This window comes from Cebus imitator, unplaced genomic scaffold, assembly GCF_001604975.1.
Source record: "Cebus imitator isolate Cc_AM_T3 unplaced genomic scaffold, Cebus_imitator-1.0 Scaffold75, whole genome shotgun sequence".
In the NCBI taxonomy this organism is placed as follows: Eukaryota; Metazoa; Chordata; class Mammalia; order Primates; family Cebidae; genus Cebus; species Cebus imitator.
Window position 1 is genome coordinate 5,878,895 of NW_016107390.1, and position 18,792 is coordinate 5,897,686.

Genomic DNA, 18,792 nt, shown 5'->3' on the forward strand with positions numbered 1-18,792 from the left:
ATATATATATATATATATGTTATAGTGATTTGAAATTTGACCAAGATTTTTTAAGTTAGTGTTCTAATTTTGATAGATTCCATTACTTCTTTGAGAAGAAGAGACATTATATTGCTCTACCATAAGTTTTAGAATTATATTTATACTATTCAAGTCTTTAAGATTCACATTTAGAGCAATTTAGTGACAGGATAAAACTACTTACATATTAATTTAGTTCATATAACTCAAGATTAAATCAATATTAAGAAGTCCACAAAATTAGTAATGTATTATGCTCAATAGAATTGAAAGCAGTGTTTCCTGTTGCCTAGGAAATCAAGCTATAGCTTTAGAGGCAATATAAAGATATATTTTTTCTTTTTGCTTTCTTTCTTTTTTTTTTTGAGATGGAATCTCTCTCTGTCGCCCAGGCTGGAGTGCAGTGGTGTAATCTTGGCTTTCTGCAATCTCCATCAAGTGATTCTCTTTCCTCAGCCTCCTGAGTAGCTGAGTATACAGGTGTGTGCCACCACACCCAGCTAATTTTTGTATTTTTAGTAGAGGCAGCATTTCACCACATTGGCCAGCCTGATCTCGAACTCCTGACCTCAAGTGATCTGCCCGGCTCAGCCTCCTAAAGTGCTGTGATTACAGGCATGAGCCACCATGCCTAGCCTAAAGGTATTTTTAAATAAAATATTTTTCACATCAGTTATAAAGATTACATCTGAAACAAGCAGATTTATTTGTCAAACCAATTACGTAGTCTCAATACTATAGGATTTAGAAGTGAGAGATACCATATGGGGCTGAGATAACAGTTTTATATTCTTTTGTGTAAGTTAATTCATTTACTCTTCACAACACTGAGGTAGACGCTATTAAAATTTTATTTCAATTAATTAAATTATTTATTTATTTTGAAATGGAGTCTCACTCTGTTGCCTAAGCTGAAGTGCAGTGGCACAAACTCGGCTCACTGCAACCTCCGCCTGCCATCTTCAAGCGATTCTCCTGCCTCAGCCTCCCAAGTAGCTGGGACTGTAGGCACCCACCATCACACCTGGTTATTTTTTTTTTGTATTTTTGGTAGAGACAGGGTTTTACCATGTTGGCCAGGCTGGTTTTGAACTCCTGACCTCAAGTGATCCACCTGTCTAGGTCTCTCACAGTGCTGGGATTACAGGCGTGAGCCACTACACCTGGTCTAAAATTCCAATTTTATAGATAAGGAAGTAAAGATAAGGTAAGTAAGTTGTGCAAGAACATATTTGTAGTAAATCCTGGAGCCAGGACTTAAAACCAGGCATTCTAATGCCAGGTCCTGGGCACTTATCCATTGTACTATAATTAATGTCTTCTTATGTTTTTATAAAACAAAATATTTACCACTGCTTTATGGAGAATATAATTGATTAGATTCACAAGCTAACTTTATTTGGAATATATCCCAATGACCAACATAACATATGATTAATATTTATGAACTATTAGCACACACACGAATTAGTTTAGGATTCCTTGAACTAAATGTTCCACTTCAATTTTTAAACACTATTTCTTCTCTGAATTCTTTTTCTAGCCAAAATAGTAAAATTTCCATGAAGACAGTAGTGTTCAACATCTAATCAGCTCAGAGGTTTACTTAACCTCATCCATCAGGTTAACAATGAAATCAAGATGGAAATTTAAAAATCCTTTGAAATGAATGATAATAGTGACACAATGCATCAAAACCTCTGGGATACAGCAAATACAATGCTAAGAGGAAATTTTATAGCACTACATGCCTACATCAAAAAGTTAAAAAAAAAAATACCACAAGTTGACCACAACATTACGTCACACCTCAAGGAACTAGAGAAACAAGAACAAACTAAACCCAGAGTCAGCAGAAGAAAAGAAATAGCAAAGACCAGAGAAGAACTAAATGAATTTGAAACAAAAAATACAGAAGATCAACAAAACGAAAAGTTGATTATTTGAAAACAGAATCAAAATCAATAGACGATTAGCTAATTTAACCAAGAAGATGCAAGAGAAGATCCGAACAAGCTTAATTAGAAATGAAACTGGAGACATTACAACTGACACCACAGAAATACAAAAGATCATTTGAGACTACTAGGAACACCTTTTTGGAAACATACTAGAAAACCTAGAGGAAATGACTAAATTTCTGGACATGTAAAAAACTCCTAGATTAAATAAGGAAGAAATAGAAACCCTGAACAGACCAATAACAAGCAGTGAGATTGAATCAGTAATCGAAACAGTTGTCAACAACAAATAAAAGCCCTGGACCAAAAGGACTCACAGTTGCATTTTACCAGACATTTAAAGTATTGGTGCCAATCCTATTGAAACTATTACAAAAGATTGAGACAGAGGGAATTCTCCTTAACTCATTCTATGAAGCCAATATCACCAAAACCAGGAAAGGACATAACAAAGAAAGAAAACTACAAACCAATATCTCTGATGAGCATCAGTGTAAAATCCTCAGCCACATACTGGCTAACCAAATACAACAGCACATCAAAAAGATAATATACTTTGATTAAGTGGCTTTCATCCCAGGGATGCAGGAATGGTTTAATACATGCAAGTCAATAAATGTGACACATCACATAAACAGAATTGAAAACAAAAACCATATGATCATCTCTATAGATGCAGAAAAAGCATTCTATAAAATCCAGCATCACTTTATGATAAAAAACCCCCAACAAATAGGCATAGAAAGGACTTATCTCAAAATAATAAAAGCTGTATATGATGCATCCACAGCCAACATCATACCAAATGGGGAAAAGTCTAAAGCATTCCCCTTCAGAACTGAAGCAAGACAAGGATGCCCATTTTCATCACTTCTATTCGACATAGTACTGGAAGTCCTAGAGAAAGTAATCGGTCAAGAGATGGAAATGGAGGACATCCAAATTGACAAAAAGGAAGTCAAAAGATCACTGTTTGCTGATGATATGATTGTATACTTAGAAAACTCTAAAGACTCTCCCAAAATACTCCTAGATTTTATAAATGAATTCAGTAAAGACTCAGGTTACAATATCAATGTACACAAATCAGTAGCATTTCTACACACCACCAACAACCAAACTGTGAATCAAATCAAGAGCTTACTCCTTTCTATAACAGCTGAAAAATAAAATAAAACACCTAGGAATATACTTAACCAAGGAGGTGAAAGATCTCTAAAAGGAGAGCTACAAAACACTTCTGAAAGAAACCATAGATGACACAAGCAAATGGAAACATATTCCATGTTCATGGATTGGAAGAAACAATATTGCTAAAATGACCATACTGCCCAAAAGCAATCTACAGATTCAATGTAATTCCTATCAAAATAACAACATCATTTTTCATAGAATTAGAAAAAACAATTCTAAGACTCATATGGAACCAAAAATGAGCCCAAATAGTAAAAGGAACAAATCTGGAGGCATCACATTAGTGGATTTTAAATTATACTACAAGGCTATAGTCACTAAAATAGCATGGTACTGATACACAAGTAGACACATAGACCAATGGAACAGAATAGATAACACAGAAATAAAGCCAAATACTTACAACCAACTGATCTTCAATAAAGCATACAAAAACATAAATTGAGAAAGAGACACCCTATTTAATAAATGGTGCTGGGAAAACTGGATAGCCATATGTAGTAGAATGAAACTGGATCCCTATTTCTCACTTTACACAAAAATAAACTCAAGATGGATAAAAGACTTAAATTTAAGACCTGAAACCATAAAAATTCTAAAGGGTAACCTAGGAAAAACTCTTCTGGACATTGGCCTAGGCAACAAATTTATGACTAAGATCCCTAAAGCAAATGCAACTAAAACAAAAAACAAATAAATGGGCTGAGCATGGTAGCTCATGCCTGTAATCCCAGCACTTTGGGAGGCCAAAACAGGCCGATCAGTTGAACTCAGAAGATTGAGACCAGACTGGGCAACACGGTGAAACATCGTCTCTACAAAAAATACAAAAATTAGCAAAAAATACAAACCATACAAAAAATACCAATAGCAAAAAAAAAAAAAAAAAAAAATTCACCTGGATGTGTATATTTATTGCAGGACAATTTACAATTTGTAAAGATATGGAACTGGCCTAAATGTCCCTTGACCAATGAATGGATAAAGAAAATGTGGTATATATACACCATGGAATACTACTCAACTGTAAAAAAGAATAAATAATATCTTTTGCAACAACTTGGATGGATGGATCTGGAGGCCATTATTTTAAGTGAAGTAACCCAAGAATAGGAAACTAAATATCATATGTTCTCACTTATAAGCAGGAGCTAAATTTTGAGTACAGAAAGGCATACAGAGTGATAGAATGGGCTTTAGTGACTCAGAATGGGGAGAACGAGAGGGGACTGAGGGATAAAAAACTACATATTGTGTACAACGTACTCTACTCAGGTGACAGATGCACTAAAATCTCAGACTTTACCACCATGTAATTCTTTCATGTAACCAAAAACCACTTGTACCCAAAAAGCTATTGAAATAAAATATATACATTAATTTTAAGACAGAATAATCTCAGAAATTTTAAAAGTTTCTTTAAAGAAGAAATAAGAAAGATCAGAAAAAAGTTGAGACTAAAATATAATATAAAAGATCAATGAAACAAAAAGTTGGTGTTTAAAAACGATAAACAAATCAACAAACATTTTGCTAGATTAAGAAAAAGGAGAGAAGACTTAAATAAATAAAATCAGGGGTGAAAAAGGAGACACTGATACCATAGAAACTCAAAGGATCATTAGAGACCATTATGAGCAACTATATGCCAATACGTTTGAAAACCCTTAGAAGAAATGAATAAAGTCCTAGACACATACCAGCTTATCAAGATTGAACCATAAAGAAATTCGAAACCTGAATAGACCATTAAAAAGTAACAAGACAGAAGCAGTAATAAAAAGCTTCCCATCCAAGAAAAGCCTAGGACCTGATAGCTTCATTGCTGAATTCTACAAAACAGTTAAAAAGGAACTAATATCAATCCTACTCAAATTATTCCAAAAAATTAAAGAGAAACACTTGCAAACTAATTATAAGAGGCCAGTCTTACCATAATACCAAAACCAAAGACACAACAAACAAAAGGAAACTACATGACAATATTTCTGATAAACATAGATGCAAAGATTCTCAACAAAGTACAAGCAAACCAAATTCAAGAACACATTGAAAATCGTTCATTATGATTAAGTGGGATTCATCCCAGGGTAGCAAGGATGGTTCAACATACACAAATCAATAAAAGTGATACATCATTTCGACAGAATGAAAGACAAAAATCATATGATCATTTCAATTGATGCTAAAAAAGCATTCTGTAGAATTCAACATTCCTTCGTGATAAAAATTCTAAAAAAAAAAAAACAAAAAAAACTAGGTATAGAAGGAATATACCTCAATATGATAAAAGCAGTATATGGCATCCCCACAGCCAGTATCATACTAAATGTGGGAAAACTGAAAATCTTTCCTCTAAAATATGGAACAAGACAAGGATGACCATTTTCACCACTTTTATGCAACGTAGTACTGGAAGTCCTAGCCAGAGCATTTAGACAAGAGAAAGAAATAAAGAGCATCCGTATTGGAAAGGAAGAAGTCAAATTATTCTTGTTTGCAGACAATATGACCTTATGTTTACAAAAACCTAAAGAGTCCACCAGAAAAACTATTAGAACTGATAAACAAATTTGGCAAGGTTACAGGATACAAAATCAACATAAAAAACTAAATAGCAATTCTATATGTCAAGAGCAAACAATCTGAAAAAAAAAAACACAAGAGAGTAATCCCATTTATAATAGTTACAAATAAAATAAGATACCCAGTAATTAACCTGAGAAGTGAAAGATGTCTACAATGAAAACTATAAAACATTGGTGAAAGAAATTGAAGAGAACACAAAAAATGGAAAGATATTCCATGCTCATAGATTGGAAGAATCAATATTGTTAAAATGTCCATATTACCCAAGGTAATCTACAGATTTAATGCAATCCATAAAAAATACCAATGTCATTCTTCACAGAAATAGAAAGAATAATCCTAAAATTTATATGAAATCACAAAAGACCCAAAATACCCAAAGCCATCCTGAACAAAAATAACGAAACTGGAGGCATCACATTACCTGACTTCAAATTATACTACAAAGCTAAAGTAACCAAAATGTCATGGGACTGGCATGAAAACAGACATCTCAACAAATGGAATAGAATACAGAACACAGAAATACACCCACTTTCGATTTTAGCATCGACTCAATTTTAGCAAAGGTGCCAAGAACATACATTGGGGAAAAGACAGTCTCTTCAATAAACGGTGCTGGGAAAACTAGATATCTATATGCAGAAGAATGAAACCAGACCACTGTCTTTCACCATATACAAAAGTAAAATCAAAGTGGATTAAAGACAAATCTAAGACTTGAAATTATGAAACTAGTAGAAGAAAACATTGAGGAAACACTGCAGACAGTGGTCTGGGCAAAGATTTTCTAGGTAAGACCTAAAAAACATGGCAACCAAAGCAAAAAAACAAACACATAGACCTTTGGAACGGAATAGAGAACTCAGAAATAAATGGGACAAATGGGATCATATCAAGCTAAAAAAGTTTCTGTAAAGCAAAACAAACAATCAACAAAGTGAAGAGACAACCCACAGAACAAAGTAAAAAAGTGTCTAAGAATATCCCCACATAATCCCTGAAAGCACAATCAATACAGCAAACCAGTAATCCATAGCAGAAAAAAGCAGAAAGCATAATACACTCATCCCTCGGTGATATTGGGCAATTCAAATTCTGATTAGAGTTGGTGATCAATCTGGCTACACAACTGGTATGACTGCTGCATTGATTGTGTTTTCAGGGATTACGTGGGGATAATCTTAGACATGCCTCTTACTCAAGACTTGTTAGCTGAGACTGACCCAGAAATATTTCAGGGACTTACCCAGGGAAAAACAACTTACCGCATTCATTCCTTGCCCAAAAAATGGCACTATGGCATGAGCTGCATCCCCCAGCAGTACACAGTGAGATTTTAAGTGAAATGAAGAGCACTTTACAGATATCATGGGCTGGGCAGGCAACAAGAAGAAATCCTGCACTAGGAGTCTCCTTCAAAGGAAAATAATTCAAATGTGAGGACATCAAATTAGGTATTAAACACTGCTAAATTTTTTCAGATTTACACAATTTATTATCACCAAGTTTTGTTGAAAAATACACAAGAATGTCAAGAAGAAAACAGAAAAGAGAAAAACTGAAGTTTTTCCAGTCCTAAAATTCCATTTTTCTAATTATCTTCTTGGTCTGTAACAATGTTAATCACATTCAAAAATAATAAGTTTGGCTGCATTTGAATAATTTAAATATTTCTGTATCATATGTTACTAAAACTTTATTATCATACACCTGGGCCATGAGATTTTTAAATACAGTGGTATATTTTAGGTTTCCATTTAGAAATTGAGCAAATACTTCTTTGCATTTGATTAGAAGACAATAAACCAAAATTAAAATTAATGTGAATCTTTATGTATTTGGAAATGGATAATAGTAATAAAACTAGTATTTGGGGGATTGGAATAATTTGGTCAAATGGTACAGAGGAAGAATAAGTTCAGTTAGACAGGAAGAATAAGAGATTTATTTTACAACATGGTGCTTATAATAAAAAGCAAACAACAAACCTAACATTTGTAGAGCATCTATAGAGGTATTGAGGAAGTTCTAAGTAGGCAAACAAGACATAGCCTCAAGAATCTTAAATCTGGCTGGAGAGGCAAAAAATAGCCATGAAACCAGTTTAAAAGTACATAAGGGCTAATTCTGGTGTGCAGAGATTTCACTGTTGGAGAAGGAGGGATCCATACAGACTAACTTAGTCTTCAAGAAAGCAAGTGACCAGCAATTTTTAAAAGACCTGCTATGGGCCAGCAGTGGGTTGTCCCTTTTACATAATTAGCTCATTTAATTTTCACAAATGCCCTAGGGTAGATATTATGATACCCATTTTAAAGGTGAAACTCAGGGAGGTAAGGGGCAGAAGCAGTATTAAAATATTGCTCTGCTATAGACTGAATATTTATGTACCCCTAACATTCCCATGTTGGATTCCTAATCTCCGGTGTGATGGTATTTAGAGAGGGGGATTTTGGGTGGTGATTAGGTCTTGGGAGTGGACCTCCCATTAATGGCATTAGTGCTTTTATAAAAGGGACTCCAGAGACATCCCATGCCCCTTCTAGCATGTGAGGACACAGCAAAAAACTGTCATCTATGAACCAAGAGGTGGGGTGTCACTAGACACCGAATCTGCTAGCGCCTTGATCTTATGCTCGTCAGCCTTCAGAACTGTGAGCAATACATTTCTGTCACTTATAAGCCACCGAGTCTATGGTAGGTTCATTATAGCCAACCGAAGTGACTAAGGCATATTCTCAGTACCATTGTGCTGCCTTCATGAAAACATCATTGGAGGCGTCTAGATAGACACCTTAATATGTGTCAAGCCTTGTGCTGAATGATTTACAGACATGATGTCATTTAGTCCTCATAACAACCCTTTGGGATAGGTTCTATCATTTATCAACCTTTTACCATGAGTGGGACATGGGAAAGCTTATGTGGCGAGTAAGTATGGGATCTGAGACTTGATGCCGGATGTATCGGCTGTGCCAAAGATTTGTGTATCTACCAGTAGAAAAAAGTTCAGCCGGTTTCTGTGGCACACCGAGCCCTAGGGAGCCTGAGGAGCCTGCGTAAGATACACAAAAGCCTTGGGACATTGGTGGCTCATCTTTCCCGGAGAAACTGGCCACAGCATGGGTGTTTTTCCGAATTCCTGCTCACAGCACAACATCCACTTAGACTTCTGCTCTAATGTAGGTTTCTGTACAGATGACTGCACGATCCATCATGTTTAACCAAAGCTGAAATCAGGTGCGTAACCTTTACTTGAATTTGGAATAATTCAAACAAACAGAGCATAAAGCACAACTTGCAACTTACTCTCCAATTAGAGGGATGGCATCTGGAAAGTATTTCTGGAAGAAATCCAGCACATCACTACTGGTTAGAAGTTCTTCAAACTCTTCAAAGGGCATGAACAAAGTACATGTGAATGATTTGTTCTGTGAGAAGAAGAGAAACAGAGTGAAAGGGGATAGGGGGTCAAGTGATGCCGGCACTGTAGGTGGGTCCCGAAATCACAAGACTTCTTGCTGTGACCAGGGAGCTTTTGGAAGGAATGTCCAGGCAGACAGTAAAGGCACTGTCACTTGTTCCCTTGCTCCCAAAGAAAAGTTCTGCCAAGTCCCAGGGGTGCTCCCCAGCTTCTTTGATTATTCGGACAACTTCGATACTGTAAACTCTTCATTTTCACACAGCAAATACTATACTCTTTTTTTTTCTTTTTTTCTTTCTTTTTTTTTTTTTGAGGCAGAGTCTTCTCCCTCCATTGCCCAGGCTGGAGTGCAGTGGCATGATCTTGGCTTGCTACAATCTCCGCCTCCCAGGCTCAAGCGGTTCTCCTGCCTCAGCCTCCTGAGTAGCTGGGATTACAGGCGCACACCACTATGCCTGGCTAATTTTTTGTGTTTTTAGTAGAGGCAGAGTTTCTCCATGTTGGCTAGGTTGGTCTCGAACTCCTGACCTCAGGTGATCCACTCACCTTGGCCTCCCAAAGTGCTGGGATTACAGGCATGAGCCAGCACTCCCTGCCTACACTCTTTAAATAACTAATAGGTTAGTTAGATTTGGCATCTCCTCTTCTTCCTTTTAAGATAGTATGAGTAGGCCCTGGACCCCTGGACAGGTACCAACAGAAAGAAAAAGATCCCAACCAAAGAAACAGCTATATCTATCTAGCAAAAAAGCCTCTAGGGTCTAATGAGAGAAAACCCATGATCTCTCTTTCTCTCTCTCTTTTTTTTTTTTTTTTTTTTGAGATAGGGTCTTGCTTTGCTGTCCAGGCTGGAATGCAATGGGATGATCATGGCTTACTGCAGGCTCCATCTTAGGGTTCAAGCAATCCTCCCATGTCAGCCTCCTGAGTAGTTGGGACTACAGGCATGTGCCACCACACCTGGCAAAATTGTTTTTTCAGTAGATGCAAGGTGTTGCTATGTTGGCCACACTGGTCTTGAACTCCTGAGTTCAAGCAATCCTCCCACCTTGGCCTCCCAAAATGCTAGGATTATAGGTGTGAGCCACTGTGCCCAGCCCCATGCTCTGTTTTGATAATGCGTATTCCAATGTCTTGCAGACCTTAAAGGCTGAATCACTTCCTAATAGATAACCTAAATCTCTTTGGCTTTACTGGGGGCGGGGAGGTGTGCATTTCCTCCTACACTGTCTTTAGTGAAGATGACAGTAGCCACCTGACACATAAACTCTTGTTATTCATCCATGTAAATTAAATCTCCTTTCCAAAGTAAATAATTGGAATTCCTTCAGATTTTTTTTCTCAGTAATCCCAACATTTCAAAGCTGTAATCACTAAATAGATTAAACAACGAAGAGATCAATTAGGTATATACATTCTAAGTACAAAAGTGAGTAATAACATTAATTATAGATGCAAAATTATAGTTGATAGAAAATTCTATACTACCATGTTAGGAAGTGCAATCATCATAAAGGTATTTCTAGGCCAAATATGCAGATAATTAGGTTCCATGGCATACTGCAGAAAAGAGAATATATGATGTATTAGTACATTAATATAGTAAATGTATAAAACTGACTCAGCTTTATAATAGTGTCTACAGTAACTTAAACAACAGTAGCATATGCACAATGATATGCACATCTATTGCCACATAAAATAGAAGTTGCCTTAGAAAATACTTTGTGTTCTGTCTTTATAAACTCAATCTTGGGTGGGTTTTTGATATCACGTGTAATTTACGATTTTAGAATACTTGTATGTGTGTGTACATGTATGAAAAAAGACAGAAAGAGCATCTTATTTTCTCAAATCTTGAATTATACCTGGTATAATTATACCTGGTATCTATGTACACACACATGCACATATCTAGATGTGTATGTGTGTGTATACATTACTTTGTGTGTGTATAAGTTACTTTACCTTTTGCCTTTTTTCAGAACTTACCTATCCTGGACAGAAGGTCTTAAATTTCATGAGCCAAAACCAAAAGTTTAGAAATAAGCTTTTTATCATTTGTTTCCTATAACATAAATAATAGAGAAGAGTCTTGTCTCTTTAGTGACTCCTTTGTGATTACTATTAATACAATAACAGCCCCAAGGAAGTATTAATTGTGTGGGTAGATCAATTGATCCAAAGGCCCAAGTGACCCAAATTTTTGAAGGTTCCCAGGGACATTATAGACATAAAAATATGCAACCAATTTTCCAACTATTTCAAATTTGTATTACTTTTTACAAATGTTTTGAGAGCACCTTGCATGTGTATCTTGCACAGCAAGAATACCGAAAAAACAGCCTAGTCTTGGAGCTAACATTTTTACACCGTATCATAGTTATTTGTGTCTTAGGTGAAGGGACTGTGCTTTTCTTGTTTTTTTTAGCCTCAGATTCCCAAAGAAAGCCCAACACACAGACACAGAAATGAGTGCATGCATATCTCTTGACCTTACAGCGCAATTGAATAGGCAAGATGAATACATATGAAAAGCAATTACTTCTTTTTAATAGTAATACTAGTGGTAGAAAGCCACTCACCCAATCCCTTGTCCCCACTGCAACCATCAGAGGAGTGCAACTGTCTATTGCATGCATTACATTAAGAACAAAAGAAAAAAACAGAAAGAAAAATAGAGAAAGTCTCATAAGATTGTTTTTGGGCCATGTCAAAATGTTCCCATGTCTGAGTAACATTGCTATGTCTAAAAAATGTTCTTAAAAGAGTGGAGACATTTTTAAAAACCATTAATAGTTACTATTTATTATGTATACCTAGAAAATAAAGGGCTTTCTTAAATCTACAAGCACAGTTCTTCTTCAGTCTGGAACAATTTTTCAACAGAATTCTGTTATCCTATCATCCAGAGTTACCAGATTCTGGGCCATGATAACAGAACCTACCTGAAAACCAGTAAAATAAGCACTGAAAAATTAGCAAATACATTTCGACTGTGAGGATGAAATAGAAAGGTAATGAAATGTTAAAATATGGATATTACTGGTGGATACAGTTTGTTGATATTTAACAATGCTATTCCATATTGACTATTTTACAGTTGTCTGGATTTCAGAGGAGAGATTAAATCAGCATCTTAAAAATGTATGCTTTATATGCAAATCAAGTATTTAATGTTAGTTGCACATCCATCCGTATAAGCCAATATCCTTATTGTTTCTGTTAGCATTGTTTTCCTTAACAAGTTCCTATACTTATTTGCTTATGACAATATAATAAATTACATACTGCTTATTTGCCTCTGGTCCCATATGGTTTAACAGTGGGAACCAGGAAATGAGAAAACCACAATAGAAATCTCTTTGCAACATTTTTCTAGTCATTTTACTTAATAACTATTATTTGATTTAATCATGGTTATAAGAACACTGGATTGTCAGAATACTGAAGGCTTCAGCCTCAACCTGTTTTTTTCTCCCAAGAGAACATAGACAAATATTATTCAAATGCGCTTTCCAGTAGGAGGGCTGTAACTGCTTTCCCTCTCTCCCTCCCTCGCTCCCTCCTTTCCTCCCTCCCTCCCTTCCTTCCTTCCTTTTGTAGAGACAGGTTTGAGCTATATTGCTTAGGATAGAGTGCAGTGGCATGATCTCGGCTCACTGCAACCTTGACCTCCTGGGCTCAAGCAATCCTTCCACCTGAGCCTCCTGAGTAGCTGGGGCCACAAGCACATGTCACCATCCTGGCTAATTTTTGCATTTTTTACAGAGACAGGCTGGTCTTGAACTCTTGGGTTCAAGTGATCCTCCTGCCTTGGCCTCCAAAATTTCTGGGATTAGAGGCATGAGCCACTGTGCCCAGCCTTCTCTTTTCTTTTCACTCAAAAAAGGTTATCAAAAAAGAAAGGAGTGAGAATTGTATTATTAAAAAGATACCCATGCATCTAATTTATTACTAATCACAAAGTTCTTGTGGCAGGCCTCAAAATGAATCAAGACATGCTGCTGAAAACCACTGCACTAGCATATGCATTTACACTCATGGTGCGAGGGTTGTGGGAAGGAGTTGAGAAAAGGCAAGGACTTACATCCCCGTTCTTAGGTGGAATAGTCAACTCCATGTACCCATGAGGAATGTACTGCTGACTATAATCAAAGCGAGGCTTCTTCATGAGGTAAGATCTGACAGTTGAATAGGCTCCATCACATCCTACGATGAGGTCACAGGAGACATCTTTGGGAACTTTGTCAGATCTGAAAAATAGAACAAACCATCCAAAAGAAAAAAATGTCCAGTGGTGAAAATGATGATGTACATCTGGGTATGACAAGTAGTGGCTCCATAGATAACTTAGAAAGCTCACTTTTATATGCGTGACTTGGTCTTTGAGTTAGTAGATACAACATTTAGATGAAAACTCTTGTCTCAGTCATAAGTTTGCTTATGAGAATAACACAAAACCATACTGATTAATGAAGACATGGTAGGCCACAGAAGTATGGATGACAGGATTTGAGATTTCTGCATGAAGGAGGAGAATGTTGAAAACAGAGAGAGTGTTTCAAGTGTGCAAACGGATGTATGAAGAACCACAAGGATGTGACCAGGATTTTCTAAGAACAATACATTTGACTTAAGCAGAGGTATGAGGAGATAAGCTTAAGAAAAGAATAGAAGGTAGGGAGAGAAAGGAACGAGGAGATGAAAAGAACCTTGAATGTTAAGATAAAAGATTTTAAAACATTATTCTGGCAAAAGGGAAACTGAAATTTTCTATTAGGGGAATGATGCATGAAGAGTTGTAATTTAAGAAAACTTCCTTGGCAGTTTGAAGCAGAGGCAGAATGCCAGAGGGGCCAAGGGGGCCAAAAACAGGGATGGGGTAATAGCAACATCTTATATTACACGTGCAGGGGTGAGGGCCAGAAGCACTGTCCTGCAGCTGGAAGGAGAAAGACAAGACTCTGAAGCCAATAGGAAGTAAGGAAGACTGGGGAGTGTTATAGATTTAATGAGAGAGGATGGGGAAAGAACACATCACAAATGATTCTAATTACCTGGGCACTGTTACTGGGGAAGTCGGGAATGGGATGTGATTTGGGAGAAATAGGTGATCAAGGTTTTAGATGTGTTTGAGATAATGGCCAGGTGTTCCCGCAAGGATGTTCAACGAGAAATTGACATAAATTGATTAGAGCTTCTATAAGGATGTAGAACAAAGAGAGAGGCATGGACTGGAATGTTTATTTAAGAGAGGTGGTTGTTGAACCCAGGACTGTGGATCCATAGAATATCGCAAGAGTGGGATATGAGGCTTCGAACTTGAGATAAAATAGAATCATCCGAGGAAAGGCAGAGAAATAGCACCTGAAAAGAGAACAGGAGGAGAGCAGTGGAAGGTCACCTCGTTTTGAGAGAGGAGAGAGTTTGAAGCATGTTAGAGTCACCAGTGTGGAACAGAGTGCAGCAGGAAGGTAAGTGAGGGTGAGAATTAGAAATTATTGCCATTAGTGTTCAGAAGACATCAGGGCCCTATTTTCAATATAAAATTCTTTGAATCTAGAAACTATTTGGATTACCCTTTCAATAATCTTTTAACTCTTTCCAAAGAGCCGAAGAACAAAGTTTACAGATACAATTCTCCACTCCCAGCTTTCACCTCTGAAGTCCAAAACCTGACCCATAGTTACCCAAGCACTGTGATCATTCCTTCCTCTGGGTTACATTTCAACAGCCTGTGGTTGAAGTGTACTTTCACGTTGGGATATTTCTCAACAGCTGTGGAAACGAAGAAAGAGGCAAATGGAAATGAAATTTCAATTCTTATTTCACTTGATCAAATTGAAATATTAATTATTTTCTGGGAACAGTATGGTAAGAATTTTATTCATAACAGTGTAAAACTAAATTCACTTAAATGATAATTTGATAACTGTTTGGCAACAATTTCAGTATAATTTGATAGTAAAACAGATGAATAAAAATCAATTACCCTCATCTCAAAAAGAAAATATCCAACTAATTCCGTTGTGCAAACTCTTGCATTGCTGTAATTATTAGCACCCTGGGAAAGAAGCAAGCATCACATATTTCAAAAGTTGCCTGTAATCTGAGGCTTTACTATGATTGGAAATATTCAGTCAAACCCCTTTCCACATATATGCACGTCTCTACATCTCCTTTTTAGCTAGTTTTCTGGACTTCTGATTGAAGTTGTCACAAATAGAGGTTATTGATTTTAAATATCTTTGAAATCAAACACCGGAATAGTTAGGGGGAAAATGAGTAAGAAGCTTTGAAACTTCTCAATAAACTAACCCAATTATTTTAGTAATTTTCTGTTTTGCCTGCTAGCACTCTAGAGAATTCAGTGGATTTCATTTTATGAACTATTAATCATGTTCTTGTTACAACAGTAAAATATGATCTTGTCCCTATTAATGCTCATGTATTCATCAATAAACACAGCCTATTTATTGTTCTTAAAGGTACAAATTAGAATACAGGTGTTGGAGCTGGAATAGACCTCAGAGATGATTTAGTTCTTCATCTTAAAAAGGGAGTGACCAAGATTCTGCAAGCAAAGGTAAAATGCCTGAGATCACACAAAGTGAAAACGTTAAGAACCAAACTCATCAAGTGGCATACATTAATTACGTACGGTTTTTGTATGTCAAGAAAGTAAATAAAAAGAATATTGAATTAGAAAAAAATGAGAAAAATAAGCCAGGAGTTCTGCCGTCCGACTCAATATTTCTGTCTGCACTTATCTCTCCTCTTCATCTCAATCTCGCCTTATTCTGTTTTGTTTCAGTTAGATTTGGGGTTTGTAGATTTTAGCTTTCTTGCAAAACCTGAGAGACCCTAAACCAAAGAAATTCATCTGTGTATAAGAAATAATTTAACAAATAACTTTGGAGTAATCAGAGTTGACCTGATATACCAAGGATATATTTTAGAAACATAACATGTGTTTGTGAAAAAAAACTTTAAAATTTTTTATTTTTATTTTTTACATAAGTGTATAGTATTACATCCTAAATAATTTTTTTATAGAACTTTAGTCCTGGGATATACTCCCTAAAAAAACTGTTCTTTTGTCAAAGACAGCAGAGTAATGGTGAATACTCTGTCTTGGTCTGCGCTGTCCTGGTGTCTAGCTGTATGTGGCATTTGAATGCTTGGAGTGTGGCAATCTTACGTTGAGATGTGTTGCCTGCACAGGATTTTGGCAAATTAGAACTAAAAGTATATTTAAAAGGAATGACAGTGAATAACTTTCTGATATTGTTTATATATTGAAATAATAATATTTTGGATGTATTAGGTTAAAATATCTTTTTTAAAATTTATTTATTTATTTAGAGACAGTTTTGCTCTTATTGCCCAAGATGGAGTATAGTGGTGCCATCTCAGCTTGCTGCAGCCTCTGCTTCCCGGGTTCAAGTGATTCTCCTGCCTCAGCCTCCCAAGTAGCTGGGATTACAGGTGCCCACCACCACACCCAGCTAATTGTTGTGTTTTTAGTAGAGACAGGGTTTCACCATGTTGGTCAGGCTGGTCTTGAACTCCTGACCTCTAGTGATCCACCAGCCTTGGCCTCCCAGAGTGCTGAGATTACAGATGTGAGCCCTCACACCTGGCCTAGGTTAAAATATCTTATTAAAAAATAACACCACCTGCTTCTTTTTTGTTTTTGTTTTCATCATGGTGAGTATAAATTTGAAAAGTATACATGTGCCTGGTATTTGTGGCCACATGTTGCACTGTGCTGCTCTGAAAGATCCACAATGCAGACCAAGTATGTAATAAAAGCCCTGAGAAGTACTGCAGGAAAAAAGACTGAAAACTTGTTTGATGCAGGATTTGTCAAACCTATTCATTCACATATCCTTTGTCTGTTTTGTTTGGCTTAACAATTACTAACATTTTGCAGAATAGTGAATGAACTATGAAACAATCCCACGTGAAAAGCTGATAGGGATTTCATGTAGTGACAGTGTTTTCAGAGGGGAGGTTTTGCAGTTAGGGAGAAATGAGCATATCTAATTGATTAAATATGTGGAATGAAAACCTCCCACATTCAATGCCTTGTAAAGAAAGAACGAACTTTATGTGCCTAACAAAGTTGAAGAGTCGAGAGATTCAGCATTCATTTTATGGACATATTTATGGCATTTATGAAGTTGCATGCCATGCAGAGCACTCCTAATGAAAAACAATTTGGGAACTTCTGATGTGTACACCAAGATTGTACCTTTCCCATGTTTTAGCCTCCTTCATATTAGCAGATGTTTTATATATAATATTGGAGGAAGAAATCATCAATAGTGAAAAGCATGGACTTTGGAATAAACAAACTCAAATTCAAATCCAGATTCTACCACTTATTAACAGTGTGATCCAAGCTTTCTAAGCCTCCATTTCACCGGAGATAAAAGTAATTTCCCTCCATAGAGCTGTTGGAGGGTTTATGCAAATCTATGCATGTAAAACACTTGACATAGAGTCTGGTGCTTCAATGAATGTTTGCTGTTATTTTTATCTTGATGAATTGGGAGAGTCTCAGAAAGACGGTGTCATAGGTCTGCTATACCGCTTTTTGTAAAAGCTGTTTTGTATGGGGTTTTCTTGTTGTTGTTTTGTTTTGATATTTTAGAGTTGACATCTTGCTCTGTGGCCCAGGCTGGAGTGCAGTGGTGCAACTATACCCTGGAGGGCTCAAGCCATCCTCCCTCCTCAGCCTCCCAAAGTGCGGGGATTGCAGATGTGAGCCACTGCACCCAGCTGGTTCATTTACTTTCTTGAGATCAACCTGAATATACCTAGCAAACTGGCTCCACTCCACCCATCTACCCATCCAGAAGGCAGTCTGACAAATGTAACTAAAGAAATAAGATTAATAACAATACTAAACCTTCTTTCTTGTATCTGATGAATCAACTAAAGTGAAATTCCTCATAGCCCTCCTCCTCCCAGTTTAATCCCATTAGATTCAATTCCATTCAGCAGATATATTGAGGGGATTGAGGAGAAACAAAGATAAATCATGTACAGCCTCTGTTCAGAAATCAGTCTACTGGACTCCATCACAAGGGACAAATTTTAAAGATAGTAGAAATATTAAGTAGCATGCTTTGCTGGGAATAAATCTGCTTAATACAAATGCTGAAGGGAGGAAAAGCTACGACAATCTAGGCTTAAACTTAGTAAGGGCTACATGGGGTGCGATTGGATTGACTATGCAAGCCACAAATTTAATTTGTAATCCAGTGGCTTTTACATGGATAGGTAGGCCTTTTTGGTTACACAAATTTAAAAGTTCAGGGTTATGTTTTACACCTTTCCCTTTTTCAATTTTCTGTATCTATTTATTCTCTTACAAATATCTATTTATTTTTTCTCCCTATCTACCTATTTATTCTCTTACAAATATCATGAATCTACACCCTATTCTCCAACCACATTACTATAGCTTTATTCCTGGGTCCTTCTTCTGCACCCAGAGTTTATGGAAATGCCTTGAAGATTGCAACCCTTTCTCAGTCTTCCCACTATAGCTTTTCATCTCTCTAAAAGGCAAATCTCATTGTGTCA

At 36.5% G+C, this 18,792-nt stretch overlaps 1 protein-coding gene across 1 annotated transcript in view; it reads right to left on the reverse strand.

Annotated features, from left to right (window-relative positions):
* KMO (kynurenine 3-monooxygenase) overlaps positions 1-18,792 on the reverse strand; it is a 49,295-nt gene that overhangs the window by 7,515 nt on the left and 22,988 nt on the right. The window contains 5 exon segments of the mRNA XM_017532120.2: positions 7,034-7,181; positions 9,078-9,199; positions 10,681-10,752; positions 13,283-13,448; positions 14,886-14,973. Coding sequence (XP_017387609.1) covers positions 7,034-7,181; positions 9,078-9,199; positions 10,681-10,752; positions 13,283-13,448; positions 14,886-14,973 — 596 coding nt within the window.